This window comes from Cicer arietinum, chromosome 4 (assembly GCF_000331145.2).
Source record: "Cicer arietinum cultivar CDC Frontier isolate Library 1 chromosome 4, Cicar.CDCFrontier_v2.0, whole genome shotgun sequence".
In the NCBI taxonomy this organism is placed as follows: domain Eukaryota; kingdom Viridiplantae; phylum Streptophyta; class Magnoliopsida; order Fabales; family Fabaceae; genus Cicer; species Cicer arietinum.
Genome location: NC_021163.2, coordinates 13,573,683 through 13,593,018, shown reverse-complemented (window position 1 = coordinate 13,593,018; position 19,336 = coordinate 13,573,683). Strand labels below are relative to the sequence as shown.

Below are 19,336 nucleotides of genomic sequence, written 5' to 3'. Positions count from 1 at the left end.
CTCTCCAGTACACGGGATGCTCAAAAGACCCCCGACGTCGTCAAGAGTAATAGTCATTTCACCGAATGACAGGTGAAATGAACTAGTCTCTGCATGCCATCTCTCAGCAAAAGCAGATATCATATTACCATCAATCATATGCAAACTACATCTTCTCAGAGGACGTAATCCAGATATATTAATCCAATGATCTATTTGAGCAGGTAAATGATATCTAATATCAATAAATTTGTCTTGCTTTTTGCCATTGGAAACAACTTTCAAGGCACGTCTTTCCTGTTTAATTAAAAATAACACAATTAAAAATATATTATAATCTTATACTACAAATAAATTATAATGTGTAATAAAATAACCTATACTACAAATATATTATAATATGTAATAAAATAAATTATTTACTAACCTGTCCATTCCACACATTAATTGATGTGGCTGCTCATCCTGGGGCTGCTCGTCCTGGGGCGCCTGCCTTTCCTCATTTCTCTTTCTCCTTTTTTCAACAGCAGCTCTCCTATTTGATTGTGTAGGAGGCCGAACTCGCGAATAATCACCACCGTCAGATTTTCCTCCTCTGGTCCTCACTAACAAAATTCAATAAACAAAAATTAAAAAAAAAAAAAAATTACACAGTGTACCGGAAATTTCAAGAGGATTGAAATTTCCGGTAGTTCAAAATACATACCGGAAATTTGAAAAACGAAATTTTCGGGAATTTACAACTACCGGGTTTTTCAAATTTCAGGTTTGCCTCCCGGAAATTTCGTTTTTGAAATTTCCGATATGTATTTTGAACTACCGGAAATTTCAATCCTCTTGAAATTTCCGGTAAAAACTAATTTTTCCGAAAACTTACTTTTCCGGATTTTTCAATGTGGGGGTAAAGTGTTTGAATTTTTTCTTATTTTGACTTTTACTGTTTTTTTTAGGGTTATTTTGGATATTTTACAACAAAAATTTTATGTTGGGGGGTATAAGTTTAAATGAGGGGGTACAATAGCCAATTTTCTAAACAGAGTCTACAACTGAGATTTGGCCATTAGTAAATAAATGCATATTTTTGCTTTAAGATTAAACGCAATTAGGCTTTTATGTTGAATGAATCACCTCATTTCTTAATTGTTCAACACATCTTATAAGCATACCAAACATCTTTATAGACATTTACAGCACAAAGGAAATATAAAGAACCGTATATAGCCTTAGCAAGAGCAAATGTGGGAATATCTGAGCAAGCTATTTTAATGTAAAGGAAAAGGTCTCTTTCAATACATGCTTTTTTCAAATGGATTTTTTCTTGCATCCACCGAAATTTCTTTTGATACCTATGAAAAGCCAGTAACAAACATGATTTTTAAATGTAAAATTGGGTTCTTAGTATGTATCAAACAAGCAAGCTAGAAATTAAAAGGAAGAGGTTGTTAAGGAGCTTATGTCTGGTTAACCTAATCTGCCACCACCCACTTAAACGATGGTAGGCACTAATACCTACTTAAACGATGGTAGGCACTAATACCTATTTGGGGGCATCAGGCATGTGCATAGGCCTACATACAATGCACTTAAATCTTCAACTCACTTGGATTTGTTTGTATCTTTATACCTGATTGCAAGTTCATCAAATTAAGACACTTTGCGTTATGTACTCTTAAAGACTTCAAAAAATCAATCGCGGTAGATACAATTATTGGACTTCCATTCACATCTATTGTGACTTAACCTCAAGTTTAAAAACTCGTAATTGATAGGTTATAAGTAAATTTAATGGTAAATCATGGATGAAAATTTTGATTGTTTTCTCTTACATTACATTGTTTTATGGATTTTGTGACTTTACGTAGATATGTGCATTCCCTAATCTAGATTTTGTTTGTCAAAAAGGAATCTTCAAAAATAATAATAAATAAATTATGAGTTTATTTTATATATGCTAATTTATGTCCATTTTTATTTTTATTTTTTTATTTTTGATGAAGAATATATGTCCTATTGAAATAAAATCAAAATATTAAATCACCGTATCTTAAAACAGTAATCATTATTTTTTTTATAAAAAAAATGTTATGTGAATAATATTTACATTAAAATTTATTGTTTTACTTACTTTTGTATAAATTTATTCAAATACAATTCACTTTACATTCAATTTATTTTTAAATAAAATTAATTTATTCAATTTTTGTTAGTGCAAACCAACCATACACCAAATTAATCTCTACGTTTGTACTTTTTAAGAAATCCATAAAGAAAAGATTATGTAAAAAATCTTTTGTTGTTAGTTTTCACTCGCTCTCAAATTTTAATGATGCAAAGCTAATCTTACCATAAACGCAAAGGACCCAAATTCCCCTTATGTGCTAGAACAGCACACCACATAAAATGTTTGTTATTAAATAAGAAAGTAGTATAATGCTACTTTGGTTGGTTCATGTAGTGCAAGGTGTTGCATTAAGAGAGTGATAATGTTTAACAGCTCGTGATGAGATGCAAAAATAGGAAGCAAGTGAGTCAGATTTGTCTGACAAGCGTGGTAGGGAGATGAGGTATCACTCTCCTACCTTGTGAAATCTTTGCCTTGTTGTCTAGGGTACTTTGACACTTTGCAAATTGCAATTATACTTCACTTGACCTTCTTCCTAGTTTCGCTCACTCTCTTACCTCCACATGAAACCAAATTACTGTCTCATTTGTTCATCTTGTTAACAAAAATAATACCTTCCTCTCTTTTTATAAGTATTTATTGTTTTTTTACACATTTTAAAAAAATGAATCTTATATTTTTATTTTATAGTAGATGTTTTTAAATATTCTTTGTACGTAAATATATTTAATTTATCTTTCATCTTTTAAGATAAGATATTATCAAAAAATACATTTTAAATTTTTTCTTATATTTAAAATATAAAAATCAAAAACTTTTTTATGTAAAGGACGAGGATGAGTATAAATTTAAATTTAAATATGTTTAAATAAGATATTATCAAAAATATAATATATATTTAAAATTTTGATTAAAATATTTTTAGTATTTGCTCCTTGATATTTTAAGGATATGAGTTAGGATGTGTTTTCATATTACAATTTAACTCTTCTATAAGTGATGAATATATTTCTCCACATATAATATATGTAATATATTTTTATAAATACAAACACAAAAAACTTCAACATTACAGTGATGAAAATATTTTGACTTAATTGATTTTAATAAAAATTGAGTTTAAGTATGTTTTGAAAAAAATATTGATAAATAAAGAAAAAATTAATTTAAGACAAAATAAATTATGTTTAGATATATTTACGTAAAAGTCAATTTAATAAAAAAGAAAAATGATAATAAGTGTTCTTAGAATATTGCATAAGAAACTAAAAGAAATGAATTTTGTATAAAAATAATGTATTTATTACTTTAACAAATGTTTGATTTGTATTTTCAAGACAAATTTTTTAAACATGCTCTTATGAGACTTCTTGTCATGACTTTAATAAATAAAGAAGGTAAAAATTATAGTAAATCCTAACTTCAACCTACAATCAATTATAAAAGGCAAAATCAATTCTAATTAAAAACTACTAATATACTAAAATAAATTTGAAGTTTTCAGAATCAAGTCTGCAAAGTAAATCCAAACATGCTCATACACTATATATTAGGTGTCAAAAGTTTCTCATATTTCTTTTCAATATACATTGAACAAAACCTGCTACTTCTTTCTCTTTTCTCGTTTTCCTTTATCTCTATTGTTCTCATAAGAGCAAGTGAAAGCCTTTATTACAAAGAAATAAAAACAAAGAAAATAAGAAGTAAAGCATGAATAATGCTGCATGTGTTGAAGCAGAGGACTCTGAGTTTGTGGAAGTTGATCCTACTGGAAGATATGGAAGAGTATATATATACACCATTTTAACTTTTTACTCTTCACCTTTGTTTGCTTCTTTAAACTCTCATCACATGTTCTTTGTTTTGATTCTGAGTTTTGAATTCCATGTTTTGCAGTACAACGAAATTCTTGGCAAAGGAGCTTCCAAGATAGTGTATGTATCATATCCTTAATCTCTTGGCTTTCATCATACTAACCTTAGGATTTTCCAAACATAATCTTCAACTCCTTTGAGATTTTTTCGCTTTTATCATTCTTGTGTAAGTGGACTAATTGTGGGGTTTCATCAAAATTGTTTTTTTTTTTGTTGACATGAGGCCATATTCATTTGTTGCAGGTATAGAGCATTTGATGAGTATGAAGGAATAGAAGTAGCATGGAATCAAGTAAAGCTTTATGACTTTAGGCAGAATCCTGAAGACCGTGAGAGATTATATTGTGAAATTCATCTTCTCAAGACATTAAAGCACAAGAACATCATGAAATTCTACACCTCTTGGGTTGATACTTCCAACAGACACATTAACTTTGTCACTGAGATGTTCACATCCGGAACTCTTAGACAGTAAGCCTAGTCCTCTTTTTTTTTTTTTTTTTTAATATTTTCTTCAATGATTCAAGTAATTTTATCCCCTTCTTCTTGTTTTGTCTTTTAAGCCTTGTTTGGATAAACAACTTAATAAAACATTTATAAGCACTTATGTTAAAGTCAAACTATTTTTATATAAATTATAAGTTTTTCATAAGGTATCCTGAAGAGTTTATAGAAACAAGTTGAAAACAGTTTATAAATATGTCATAAACTGTTCCTATAAGTTCTCTTAAACAGTCTCACAAATGCTTATAATGGTAGATAAGTTCAAATAAACATCATATTGATTTGTGTTGTCTAAGCAGGTACAGACTTAAACATAAAAGGGTTAACATCAGAGCTGTTAAGTATTGGTGCAGACAGATTTTGGAAGGTCTTCTCTATCTCCACAGCCATGACCTTCATGTGATTCATAGAGATCTCAAGTGTGATAACATTTTCATTAATGGCAACCAAGGAGAAGTCAAAATTGGTGATCTTGGCCTTGCTGCAATTCTCCGAAAATCGAATGCTGTTCACTGTGTTGGTGTGTATATAATAGCATGAAAGCCTTCAGTTTTAGTCCAAGCAATGAATTTATAAGCATGTTTCCTTTTTATATGATTATTAGTTCTCTTTGACATATATTTATCTGCAAAATATATCAGTTTAATTATACACTTGATTTGCTTATTTTTCTTCCTTGTTCCACTTAAGGCACACCAGAGTTTATGGCTCCAGAAATGTATGAAGAGGATTACAATGAATTGGTTGACATATACGCTTTCGGAATGTGCATCTTGGAGATGGTCACCTTTGAATATCCTTATAGTGAATGCAACCATTCTGCTCAAATTTACAAAAAAGTTGTATCTGTAAGAACCCTAAAGTATTTTTCTTTTTTCATCTTGATTTACTATCCTCTTTGTACTTTTTCCTTTCTTTCAGCTCCACTTATTTCCTATGTGACATTGACATTTCGCATTAAAGATGTGTCCCTTGTTAGAGTGTGTATTTACATTCAAATTTGTCATTTTCTCAAATTATTATTTGCATGCATATTATGCAGGGGAAGAAGCCAGAATCTCTTTACAAAGTAAATGATCCAGAGGTTAGGCTGTTTGTAGAGAAATGCTTAGCAACTGTATCTCTCAGACTTTCAGCTAAGGAACTCTTAGAAGACCCTTTTCTCCAAATTGAAGATTATGGATCTGACTTGAAAGAAGTGCAGTGTGAAAGAGATTATTGCTATGAAGTAATTCCAACAATTAAACAACCTATGAATGGAAATTATAGCATAAGCAATAGCTTAATGAGAGGTTACAGTGATAATCTTGGTGGTTATGGTTATGGTTCTGTATCTGAATTGGATCATCATCAAGATGTTTTTGAAACGACAGAAATAGATCTCTTTGATTGTGAAGAGGATGATAATTTGGATGAAGTTTACACCTCAATCATAGGCAGGAGAAGAGATGATGGAATCTTTCTGAGAATCAGAATACCAGATAATGAAGGTTGGTATTTCTCTTTATTATTTTACTATTGAACTTGTTAGTTTTTCTATTATTCCATATTGTGCTGTTTGTTCTTCTCCTTTGATTTCGTATTTGCTACACAATCTAAGACACCAAATTAACAATTCATACCTCTAAATAGGTCGAGTTCGAAACATCTACTTCCCGTTTGACGCGGAGACTGATACTGCATTGAGTGTGGCAAATGAAATGGTAGCTGAGCTTGACATAACTGACCAAGATGTAACAAAATTAGCAAATCTAATAGATAATGAAATTGCAACTTTGGTACCAGGATGGAAAAAGGGACCGAGAATCGATGAAATTTCACAAGATTCAAGAGCAAGTTTCTGCCTCAACTGTGCTGCAAACAATACCTTAGTTAATTATATATCATCAAACAATTCATGTGCCAAGAATCTGCAATTTTTTCATTGTTCTAAAAATGGATGTGCCGCAGTTCACGGCCGATTCGAGGAGATCACATATCAATATGAAGAGCTTGCAAAGAGTGCAACAACAGAAGGTGCACCAAGCCAATCGAACGGCATTCACTATGCCGATATTTGGGGTCAGCGAGAAGAACGAGAGTCAAATCATGAAGTGTTGAAAGATATACATTGTGATACAGCTCACGAGGCATCAAAACTATCGACCATAAAGGAAGAGCAGGAGACAAGTGTTAATGTGAATGACCAAAGTGATCTTAATACTAAAAATTCTCCTTCTAGTCCTGCAGAATCAGAAAGTTTATTCTTGGACTGTGAAAATGAATTAAGGCAAGAATTGAGATGGCTCAAAGCAAGGTACCAAATGCATTTAAGAGAGCTTAGAGATCAACAACTAGGTGGTAGTAGACCAAAATCTATTTGCACATCTCCTGAAACTGAAAAACTAGATCATGGTAAAACTGGTGTTGTGAGGCCACCAGATAAAGTACCTCACATGAAGATACAGCACAATAACTCATTATTGAGGTCTATGGCCTATAAGAAGAAGTTTCCAGTTGATGCTGAGAAATGCACTATTTTAGATAACCATATGATCCCAAATAATTTTTATGAGACGAGTCAGCCTAACAATTCTGAACAAATGGTCACAGCCAAGGACTTCGTTGGAGAAGCTATGCTTCCAAACTTGCTTCAAAGGGCAAGCTCGCTTCCAGTCGATGCAGTTGATATCTAGATAGAATCTATAAATACATTTTCTCATCACAAGAGGGCACCAATATAAACTGTACTTAAAAGGGTCGCCTAATTTATAGCTTAAATTCATGGAAAAGAAAACCAGTGCCAAATGTGATAGAAGTTTGTGGTGTTGACACCCTTTTTCTTGTAAGGTCACTAGACAATTGACATGGTATGAGAAAATGTTAGATGTAAATCATATGCAGACTAACACAATCACATAAATGTTACCAAAGTTTTCCCTTGAGTTGCTGAATTGCAGATCCATCTACTATAAGTATATACTTGGGTAATATATATATATAAAAGAAATGTCTTCAAGTAGAATTGGTTAATGATATCATGATTTATTTGATATATGTAAAACATGGCAGACTTCTTTGTAATATAGAAGTTTCTATCTATCTATTTATTTATTTATGTTAACTTTTCCCTCTTGTCTACTCAGTAATGAGCTAAGTCGTATCAGTGAAAAAATGGAGCTATTATCCACCTATATGTGTAGCATGTAATCAGATACTTGTGCAATTTGGATTGTCAATAGGAAGTAAGGAAGCAAGAAATTGTTCCTTGGGAATATATTGAAATATGGTATGAAAATATCCAAAAGTTCTAACTTATAATGTGAGTTTCTATACCTTAGCCAAATGGTAGGAAGAAAAAAACAAAAATCGAGATATATATAGCGTAAGGGCTTGACCAATATTCTCCATTTTGATAGATAACATCAAAATGCATGTTAGGATGGACGATAAGATTGACAAAATCACTGCGAGTCATTGCGATTTTGGCAAAAGCTAAATTTTGGAGTTTTTCCAAAATCACAAAATCATTGTAATTTTGTCAAACTCATTCTGAATCCAAACATACACCAAGATGGTATTATCCATATTTGGGGGTCAAAGAGCAAAGAAAAAACGGTCCATATATGTTGGTCTGATGATGCTCAGTGTTCTGCAAAGTATGAACATTTGGAAATAACAGCGGTGCCATGTGGTTTTGCTGCTCCATATCTCCTACTCAGTAGAGTCCAGCTTGGTAGATATTCAATTCAAGAGTGTGGTTTAGACTTTTGAGATATGGGCTCTGACAATATGCTACTGTTGCTTTATAAATGTCTGCTACTGTTTAAAGAATCTTATTTTGGCTTTGCAAAAAAAGATGCTACAGTTGCTTTATAAATATAGGCATACCCTTGCATGGAAAACTTTTTGGCCAAAAACAATGAACAACCCATTAAATAATCTGGCAAAAATAATTAAAAGGAATTTTAGGATTTTTACTGTAAATAAATAAGATTGTAGATACTGTTATTTCTGTTGATTATCTACATTAATAGTTTTACTCTGCAGAGCAGAGATGGGTTCACACTTTTAACTCATAACTACCAACAAACTCTTACATTAAAAAATTTTCGTGGAAAAAGATATGCCGAACAAAATTACAAATTCAATGAATGTCATCATGTAGACAGATTCCTTCAATTCTTGCTTTATTCATTCATATTTTGACTTTAAAAAGTAGACATCCCTTTTGAAAACTGAACGCAACCCAAAATTTTTACGAACTATAAACTGCCGCAGATGTATCAACTTTGTAAAGTATTGCTAAACTGAACTCCTTTTTCCAAACACTTGCTTTAAGTCCACCACTAAAAACTTATTTGCTTTTGTTGTATAGAGTAAGAAATATTAGCGGAAGATTCCACTAATTTCACCATAATGATTCTCAAAATTAGTCAATTAAGCTAAGACTACTTTTTTAAACTAGTGTCTTTTACAAACTTAAAAATTGAACAGAAAAGAAAGAAAAAAAAACTAAACCTGCATAAAATTAATAGGATAAAGAGGGTGATAAAAGAAAATTGCATGACTTTAGCAAAAGCACTAAGTGCATGTTTGGTTGTACTATTGGAGGAGCTAAAATCAATTTTGGAGGTATATAATTGATTCTGACTTGTTTGAGTGCTACTGAGCAGAACTGATTGTGCCCCTAGAATTGATTCTAGCTTGAAGCTAGAATTTGTAGCTTATAAGTTCAAACACGATTTTTACATTAAAATTTTTTGTTCAACTCACATTTGCTTAAAGATATTCAAACATTAATCACTTTACATTCAATTCACTTTTCATTAAAATCAATTTTACAAAATTAATTAATTCAAAATAAATTTTAATCGCCGCATAACCAAATACACGCTAAAACTTTCTACATTTTGCACACCCCCTGCTCCAAGGGTCAAGCTAGTGAAACCTTAGCTTTATGCCTCTAAAGTTAGGCAACATTTTGATGTTGTAAATAGAGAATTGTTAAACATATTTTACTATTGGAAGTATACCCCACCATTTTTTCCATTTTGGACAAATATAATGTCTATAAAAAAAATGTGCACCGTAAACTTGAGTACATAAAAAATGTATTCTGTAAACATGAAAAATTGAAAGATACACTTCCTATTGTAAGGATATATTTAACAATTCTCTGTAGACAGGTCTTCAAATTCATGTTCAGTGTGACCTTTTCAAATTGCATAAGTTGCACCAAGGCCTCTAAATTCATTTTCTTGACTATTGCAAGTCCTTACGTTCACATGAATAGCTCCAAGACCTTTGGTAGCATCAATCACGTAAGGCCTCCGTTGACTTCGGTTAGAAGGGAAATTAACAAGGAGTAGAAAGGAATCTTTTTTTCTCTGCAAAAAAGGTAGCTATAACTGGTATTTTGTGTAGAAAGTAGAATCCAATGTTCAAAGCACTAGCCACATGCAGTCCATGTGGTAGCTCTATAGGATTGTCATACCAAAAATACACCTTATAAGTCATTGGTGACACATCTTTACCTTTTTTTTTATAATCATATATCCAATCCAATGGGTGATGAAGACCTGATATACATCGAACTGTTACTATTCACCTGAGATTTGAGAAGCCACAAGTGAGCTCGGGGAAGGAATGTCCTACACCAGCATCGTAGCGGCAGTGCCTCAGCTATGTTCACTTGTAGGCTAGCTTCATTTGCAAAGCTATTAGATTAAAAAAAAATTGCAAGTAATATTTTGTAAAGTCTGCTTGTAAAATCAGCAACTGGACCTTTATTTTTCTTTTAACTTTCCATTTCCATTTCATTACTCTTTATGCTTCGCAAATAGAACAACCAATCTGAAACCGATACATGTTTTGTGCTCCTCAAAATGCTCATTGCTTCTTATAGAGAAAATACCTCAAGCTTACCAACTAAAGTGGGTGACTATCAGCAAGTAGCCAAATACTCTTTTTTAGTAAATAGCCAAATACTCTTTTTTAGCAAATAGCCAAATACTAATTCCAGATTAACTCAGCATCAATCAATATGAACGGGCCACAAATATTATACAGACACTTAACAGTTGGAACCTTTGTAGACTAGCCGAAGAGAGTACACTGAATTATCTCCAAGTTGGTAATATGAGATTTCATCTGCAAGATTCATTGTAGGGGCATGAACCAGGACAGACAATCAATTGATTGACTCGGAGACTCTTGCATTCATTCACTTGAAACCAGTTAATGTGTCTGCAGTTGTCAGGTCAATATGCTTGTAAATTACTCATCAACAATGTGGTTGGATTCTAAATGAAATTCCACTGTTTCTTCTACCAGTAATCCTGACAGGAACAGGAACCATCCTTGAAATGATGAAAACGTGTGGCATCTCTTACTATGATTTCTCTTCCCACAAGCACAGAGATATATTTTATCGCAGAATGGCAGTCGTTACAAACTCTAAGGTTCTTCATGATCCTCAGTGTAGCATACCCTGGAGAATTTATTAATGCAAACGCAATAGCCAGTTTTTCACTATGATGTCTGAGGATCTGTTCCTTCACTTCTTGCTCTAGGTCATGTAATACAGAATCAGTATCAGGAGTAAAACCCATTTTCTTTATCTCCTTCCATATTTTTGAAATCATTCTGTATATTGCATCCCTTTGTGGGTGAAGCGCATCTTCAACCCCAAAAATATGTACTTTGTTATGGATTTGAACCCAACTGAGCCCTTGTTCTTTCTTGACTGCCCTGTCCTTCATTAACTTCCTAACCTTAGCAGCATCCGCCCATTTACCACAGGCTGAAAGAGTATTAGCAAGTGCCGAGTAAGCCCCGCTATTGTTGGGATCAATAAGAAACAACTTTTCAGCTGCCACTTTAGCCAAATCCACATTTTTATGAACCCTGCAAGAAGACAAAAGTGAACCCCAAGCTATGACATCTGGTTCAATAGGCATACTTCTTATAAAATTATATGCTTCTTCAAGCAATCCAGCACGTCCAAACAGGTCAATCATGCATGCGTAGTGGCTAGCGGTAGGTTCAATGTGATAAACATTTTTCATCAAATTAAAGTAACACTTACCCTGCTCTACCAATCCCACATGCGTGCAGGCAGACAATACACCAACATAAGTAATATGATCAGGCTTTAAGTTAAATTTCAGCATATCTTCAAATAGCTCTATAGCCTCGTTTCCCAGACCATGTTGAGCTAGAGCTATAATCATGGAAGTCCAAGTCAATGTATCCCTTTTGGAGCTTATTTGATTGAATACTTTCCTTGCATCTTTGATGCTTCCAGATCTTGAGTACATGGTAATTAAAGCATTACCCACAGAAACCGATGACACTTCTTCCAATCTTATTGCAGTTGCGTGAAGCTGCTTACCAAGATCCAGAGAAGCCAAGCTAGAAAAGACGCTCAATACAGCTGCCAGGGTATAGCTGTTTGGCCTTGGACCTTCTATAATCATTGATCTGAATAGCTCCAAAGCACCATTAGCTAAGCCATTCTGTGCATAACCTACAATCATAGCAGTCCACGCAACTACATCGCGACATTTCAATGAATCAAATATCTCTCTCGCTGGGCTTACATCCCCAATTTTGACATAGCCATCCAAAAGTGATGTGAATGCTATAACATTAAGACTTGAAGTACCTCTTAATTCTACAATTGTTCGAGCAATTTCAACTGCACCTGATTTTGCATACATTGAGATCAGAGCATTACCCGCTGCCCCAGAGATATCAATATCAGCTCTTACAATATATGCGTGGACTTGCTTCCCAAGTTTCAAGCTTTCAAGATTAGCACAAGCTGACAGAACACTACCTAAGGTAAACTTATCTGGCTTTAAAGATGAACTCCTAAACATATCAGAAAATGTTTCCAGAGCTTTACTGTCGTGTCCCTGATGACAGTAACCTGCAATGATGGAATTCCACGTGACAATATCTGGATCAGTCATTTGGTGAAAGAGGGCAAGAGCAACGTCAAGTCGACCACACTGCATATGCAGTGAAATCATAATATTCCAAGTTGATTTATCTTTTAGCCTCATACTATCAAAAACAACTTTTGCCATTAACGAATCGCCGGACTTTGCATACATGTTAACCAATGAATTTGCAACAGGAACAACACCAGAGAAACCCAGTTTTACAATGAATGAATGAACCTTCCTACCAATATCCAAAGTTCCAGTTGCAGCACAGGAAGCAAGAACCTTAGTAAACGTGAACTGGGTTGGCGAAATTCCAGAAGAAACCATTCTTAGAAACATCTGAACGGCGGTATTAAAAAGACCCTTTTGGTTGTACCCCAATATTATGGTAGTCCATGAGACAGAATCTGGTTGAGGAATTTCATCAAACATACGGCGTGCAGTTTCTATGTGACCCCCTTTAGCGTACGCAGAGAGAACAGTGTTCCAAGAGAAAGTGGTTTTAAGGGGCATTTCGTTGAACACACGGTGAGCCTCGGTGAAAGACCCGGTTTTGGAATAGAAATTGAGGAGGTTGTTCATCAAGAAGACGGTGAAGTGAAGACCATGTTTGATGATTCGAGCGTGAATGAATCTTCCGGTGAATGAGTCTCTGGATTTGATTGCGGATTGGAGAAGATGGACATATGCGTCGGAATGGAAGTGGGGTTTTGGGGTCTCCATTAACACTGTCACGGTGCGTTGTGGTGACAGTGACAGGGACGGTGTCTACCTCCGAAGCTTTCACTCACATCAAATGTTCCTTAAATTGAAAGGTGAATCCAAAAACAGAGATTCACTTCGTTGTTGTTGTTGTCGCCTTACAAAGAAGAACCGTGTCATATTGTCATTACCTTACTCGTAAGTGTTTGGAGTGCTGAAACTTTTTGATGAAATTTTGAAGTCACGGAACGGAAGCACCTATCGACCTAGTTATTACTTTTTTGTTTTTTATATTCATTTTTTCTGGATTCCATAGTTTATTTTAACTTTAAGTGATAAATTTATTTTTAAAATATCAATAATAATGTTATTATTTTCTTATAAAAATTTAAAAAAATTATCAAAATTTTTAAATAAAATCTATAAAATTAATTTTATTTTTTAATATAATATAAATTTTATCAAATTTGTAACTCAAATCTTTAAATAAATTCATATTTGTCATTTTTTATTTGATATTATTATAGATGAAAATATGAGTTTATTTAAAGATTTAAGTTATGAATTTGATGAAATTACATTATATTGAGGATGATAAATAATTTTATGGGTTTTATTTAAAAAAAAAATTATGAATTTTTGCAAAAAAAATAAGAATAATATTGTTAATATTTTAAAACTTAAAAGATCAATTTGTCACTTAAAATTAAAATAAATGATCAAATCGAAAAGAAAAAAAAAAGATAAAAGACTAAAATGTTAACTAAAATTAAGTTAAGAAACTACAAGTGGTATTTAGCCTATTTTTTCGGTGAAGTAGGTTTACTTCTCACATCTTTTTAAAAAAATTACAACAAATAAATCTTTAAATTTGTTTTTACTAAAAAAATATTCATTCAAATAGATAAAAAAAATAAAAAATAATAAGTTGTGAATAAATTTATAATATTTAAATTAATAATATAAAATATTCAAAATATATTTAAATCTTCGAATTTATTTAACAACGTTAAGGTCTTTGATTTAATTTGTATTTAATCGGATGTAATTTATTGATCTAAACCAAATGAATGTCACCAAAAAATCAAAATCAAAATACTGCACCAAAATAACGGATAAAATAATACCGCACTAAGACGGAGAAAAAAAAAATCACAAAACAAAAACTAAATATATCTATCAACCACTTATTTAGATATATAATGAAGAAAAAATTAATTTAGAGGCTTAAGTCATTCAATAGTCCCGTTTTATAAACTTTCATCTCTACATATTTTTATGTTAAAATATAATTTTAATTATTTATCTTTAATTTAATATTTATTTTGATTTTTTTTATTATTTTTAATATTTATTTTTATCATTTATCCTTTTTTATTTATTTTTGTCATTTATCTTTAATAAAATTTATTTTAATTTTTAATAAAAGAACAAATTTATATAATTTTATGAAAAATAAATGATTAAAATAGTTATTAAATAAAAGGTTAAATTACATTTGTGGTCCCTTAACTTAATTTCAGGTAATGTTTTGGTCCTTTAACTTTTTTTTTTCTTCCCATTTCAGTATTTTATCTTTTGAAATAATTTCAATTTTACCCTTTAAGTGAGATTTCGTTAAGGCAACGTTAACAAATCCCCTCATCCGTTTTCTTTTCAGTTTTTTCTCTTTGATATTTCTAAATCTCTTGTTTGGTATTCTCATCTCCACTGATTTCCCTCTTCTCATTTTCGTCTTCTTATTTTTCTGTTTTTATTTTCTCTGATCTCCGTGAAATGCTATCGTCTTCGCGTTTTCTTCCTGAATCTCCGTGAAATCGTAAATTAATTTCAACGATAACTATAAGGAATCGAAGAACACACAATTGGAGTCAAGCTTCAAGACATCGTAATCGCACATTGAGAGGAAAAGGTAACGTGTTTATGGATTCTGATGTTTAATGATCTGATTTATTTTAGGGTTTAGGTTTAGGGTTTAGTTGGGCTCTTATGGTATTTATTAGTTGCATGTGTTTGATTTTGAATGATTTTATTCTTACATGTGTTGATTATTTTGGGTCAAGGGTTTGTGGTCCACACATACATATTCCTTCCTGTTTTTCTAAGATTATGGGGTCAGATATGTGGTCCCTACCATTTGATTATAGTTTTCTATTAATGAGTTTTTTTTATGTGTTTTCAATGTAAAAAAAAGCATAATGGATGTCTTTTTCGTCGATGTTCACCATGGAGGGTATTTTTTGGATGACACAATGGAAGTGTACCAAGGTGAAGTTTCTAATTGGAAATGTGATGCTAACAGGTGGAGTTACTTTGAGATTTTTGATATTATTAAACAAATGGGGTATCATGAAGTTATTAGTATGTGGTATGAGGCGTATGGTGAGAAAAAGTTTTTGGAAAATGACATTGGGGCAATGGAAATGGTAAATTTAGCCAAGGCTAATGGGAAAGTAAATTTGTATCTTATTCATCCAATATCCCATCCCATATTTATGGATAATGTGGAGAATAAGACTCAAAAAGATGAAGCTAAACAGACCCATGAACCAACCCAAACAGGGCCACAACATGTGGATAATGTGAAGACTAAGGCTCAAGAAGCTGCTCAAGTAGGAAATGATACACATGAACCAACCCAAAGTGCAACCCAAACAAAAGACAATATTGAGTTTGACGGTGAAGATAGTGTTGTTAATGTAATTTTTGGAGACTCTGATGATGAATTATCCATGAATGATGGGTTTGATGAGGTCCAAATAGGTGGTGACGGACTTGAAGGACAAGGAGGGGTAGGTGCAAGTAAGAAAGGGTCTAATACTAACAAAAAGAAGAAAGAAAGTACCAGTAACAAAAAGGGAGACCTAAGAAGATTCGTGTTGAGAAAGAACATATTGTGGATGAAGATGAAGAGGCCAATATGTCAAGTGATGATACTTTGAATTCATCTTCAAATAGAAAAGAACATAAAATGCAAAGTGAGAAGGAATTATTTGATGAAGAGTATTTTACAGAGGAATTGGAGAGTGATGATTTACAAGAAACTGATAAGTATCCTTTATTTGTCATGCCAACAAAAAATGGAATATTGTAAGTGGGTTTTAGGAACCCTTTTCACTAGTAAAGAATAATTTAAGGAAGATATGACAACATATGCCATTCATAATGGGAGGGATTTAAAGTTTATAAAAAATGACAAACTAAGAGTGAGAGTTAAATGCAAGGAAGGTTGTGAGTGGTTTGCCTATTGTGCAAAGCTACCTGATGAAGATACATGGCAACTTAGGAAACTAGTTGACACACATTCATGTAATAGAGAGTATAAGGTCAAATTTACGAGATCAAGTTGGCTCGGGAAAAGATTGTACTCAACAATTAAAGAGAACCCGAACATAAAAATTACAGATATTTCTAACAAGGTTCATCAAAAGTGGAATGCTGGAGTAAGTAAGATGAAGGCATTCAGGGCACGTAGGGTTGCAATTGATATGGTTGATGGATCATTCATAGAGCAATATATAAGATTGTATGATTATTGTCATGAGTTATTAAGATAAAATCCAAATAGTACAGTTAAGTTAGAAGTCCAAGCTACAAATTCAGAGGTAACTGACTATGTGGACAAACCACTTTTACCTAGTTTTCAACGCCTATATATGTGTCTTAATGGATGTAATTAGAGTTTTCTGATTTGTAGACCAATAATTGGTCTCGATGGTTGTTTCCTTAAAGGGTATTATGGGGGTATGATTCTTGCTGCTGTAGGTAGAGATCCAAATGACCAAATGCTTCCAATTGCCCTGGCTGTAGTTGAAGGTGAGACAAGAGATTCATGGACTTGGTTCCTTAAATTATTAATTGATGACTTGGGTGGACAACAAGCATGCAAGTCCTACACCTTCATATTTGATCAGCAAAAGGTACTCATTAAAGTTCTGTTTTGGTAATTCTGTTAGATTGGTAGATTGAAAATTTTATTTTGGTAATTTTGTTAGATTGGTAATTCTGTTAGATTGAAAATTTTGTTTTGGTAATTCTGTTTTGGTAATTTAGTTTAGATTGGAAATACATATCCTAGTCACCTTGTGCAAGACTGCAAGTGTTGTTGCATTGCATTGAATTAGATCGATCATAAAAATAAGAATGCAGGCTGCATAAAAATAAGAATGCATTGCATTAACCCCCAAATCCAATGACAAAAAAAAAAACATATAAGATTTATAATTTTGTTCCTTAAAAAAAATTATATTTAATTTTGTTTATGCCACAAGTTCTAATACAAGAAAGCTGCAGGCTGCATATTTTTAGCATCAAATAGAAAGCTGCAGGCTGCATATTTTTTAGCATCAAATAGAAAGCTGCAGGCTGCATATTTTTAGCATCAAATATAGGATGAGGGTGACTTGTGTGCAGGCTTAGGAGTTTGGTAATTCCGTTTTGCAGTCTTCTTCATCAAATATCTATAAATAATTCATTTTTTCTGACTTTGGATATGTATTTCCTTTTGTTAATGCAGAATTTACTGTATTAAAAAACCTTTAGAGAACACATTAAAGTCCATATTCATTATTTTTTGTTGTTTATGTAAGGGACTATTTCCTGCAATGGATGAGTTGCTTCCTGGGGTGGAACAAAGATTTTGTGTAAGACACCTCTATAACAACTTCAGAAAAATTCACCCAGGAAAGAAGCTTAAGGAATTGATGTGGAAGGCAACCAAGTCAACATATCATCAAGCATGGGAAAGAGAAATGAAAGAGTTGAGGAAAGTTAACGAAGAGGCCTACAAATATTTAGTGAAGATTCCTCCAAGGTTTTGGTCAAAGTCAAGATTTAGTTTCAATTCTAAATGTATGTGCTTGTTAATAATATGTCAGAGACATTCAATAATGTCATAATTGGACTTAGAGGAAAACCCATAGTGACAATGTTTGAAGACATCAAATTGTACTTAATGGAAAGGTGGGCTAGAAATAGAACTACATTGGAAAGGTACACTTGTTCTGTCTGCCTCAAATCAAGAAAAAGTTAGCAAAGGAACAAGAATTATCAAGAATGTGGTTGTGTAGGTAATATTGTTTTTTATGCTTTGGTTTTGTTCTGTTTTTTAATTCTATGGTTCTGAAATCTGCCTGAAATAGATTTTGAAACATGTTTATTATTCTAAAATCTACCTGAATTCTGAAATCTGTTATTCTGAAATCTGCCTGAATTCTGAATTATGATTTCTGCCTGATTTTGAATGATTCTGATCCTGATCTTGTTTATGCTATGATTATGATCTTGATTTTGCCTGATTCTGATCCTGTTTATGCTATGATTCTGATCCTGATTTTGCCTGATTCTGTTCATTTGTGTTCTGTTATTCTGAATTCTATAATTCTGATCCTGTTATTCTGAAATCTGCCTAAATTCTGAATTATGATTTCTGATTTTGATCATTTGCCTGATTCTGTTCATCTCTGAAATCTTATTTTGTTCTGATTCTGTTATGAAATCATGTGTTAATTCTTCTTATTCTTATTGAACAAGGTATGCTGATGAAAATATATTTGGAGTTAGTAACATCAACCACACAGGAGACAAGTTTATGGTATCAATGGAAAATAGAGAATGTTCATGTAGGAAGTGGATGCTCACTGGAATTCCCTGCTGCCATGCAATTTGTTGTTGCAACTTCCTCAAAAAAGATCCAGAAGACTTGATTCCAAAATATTATAGGCGAAAGACATATGCGGCATGTTACCGACCTGTTATTTACCAACAAATGGACAAAATATATGGGCTCAAACTCCATATCCTAATGTCCTGTCGCCACCATCAAGAAGGCTTCCAGGAAGGCCCAAAAGGTCAAGGAACAAAGATGGCGATGAAAAAAAATAAGGACTCGACAATGATTAGTAGGAAAGGGATGTCAAGTAAGTGCAGCAACAGTAAACAATCTAGTCATAACAAGGCATCATGTCCAAGCCAAACCCAAGAAAGCTAGTCTCAAACTGAAGTTGGTCAAGCCCAAACTGAAGTTGTCCAAGCCCAAACTGAAGTTGTTCAAACCCAAATTCAAGTTGCTCAGACCCAAGCCCAAGCCCAATCACAACCTATCAAAACCAGAGGAAGACCCAAGAAAAACCAACCCACACAACCTGTCAAACGTAGAGGAAGACCCAGCAAACTACAATCTGCACAAGGTCTGTCCCAGCAAGCTCAGTCCCAATCTCAGT

General features: G+C 32.8%; 3 protein-coding genes across 3 annotated transcripts; 2 read left to right on the top strand and 1 right to left on the bottom strand.

The window, feature by feature from the left end:
* Positions 1 to 3,663: 3,663 nt before the first annotated feature.
* Positions 3,664 to 7,586, top strand: LOC101492423 (probable serine/threonine-protein kinase WNK9). Its single transcript, XM_004496678.4, has 7 exons — positions 3,664 to 3,886; positions 3,998 to 4,035; positions 4,219 to 4,446; positions 4,779 to 4,999; positions 5,170 to 5,327; positions 5,522 to 5,969; positions 6,112 to 7,586. Exons 1-7 carry the CDS (start codon positions 3,812 to 3,814, stop codon positions 7,152 to 7,154), a joined length of 2,211 nt encoding a protein of 736 aa, XP_004496735.1. The 5' UTR covers positions 3,664 to 3,811; the 3' UTR covers positions 7,155 to 7,586.
* An 825-nt stretch (positions 7,587 to 8,411) lies between these two features.
* Positions 8,412 to 13,384, bottom strand: LOC101492081 (pentatricopeptide repeat-containing protein At2g22070). The gene has a single exon (XM_004496675.4). It carries the CDS (start codon positions 13,134 to 13,136, stop codon positions 10,788 to 10,790), a length of 2,349 nt encoding a protein of 782 aa, XP_004496732.1. The 5' UTR covers positions 13,137 to 13,384; the 3' UTR covers positions 8,412 to 10,787.
* A 2,874-nt stretch (positions 13,385 to 16,258) lies between these two features.
* On the top strand, positions 16,259 to 18,998 carry LOC101507499 (uncharacterized). Its single transcript, XM_004496794.1, has 5 exons — positions 16,259 to 16,641; positions 16,813 to 17,035; positions 17,705 to 17,928; positions 18,648 to 18,708; positions 18,837 to 18,998. The coding sequence occupies exons 1-5, from the start codon at positions 16,259 to 16,261 to the stop codon at positions 18,996 to 18,998; spliced, it is 1,053 nt and encodes a 350-aa protein (XP_004496851.1).
* Positions 18,999 to 19,336: the final 338 nt, after the last annotated feature.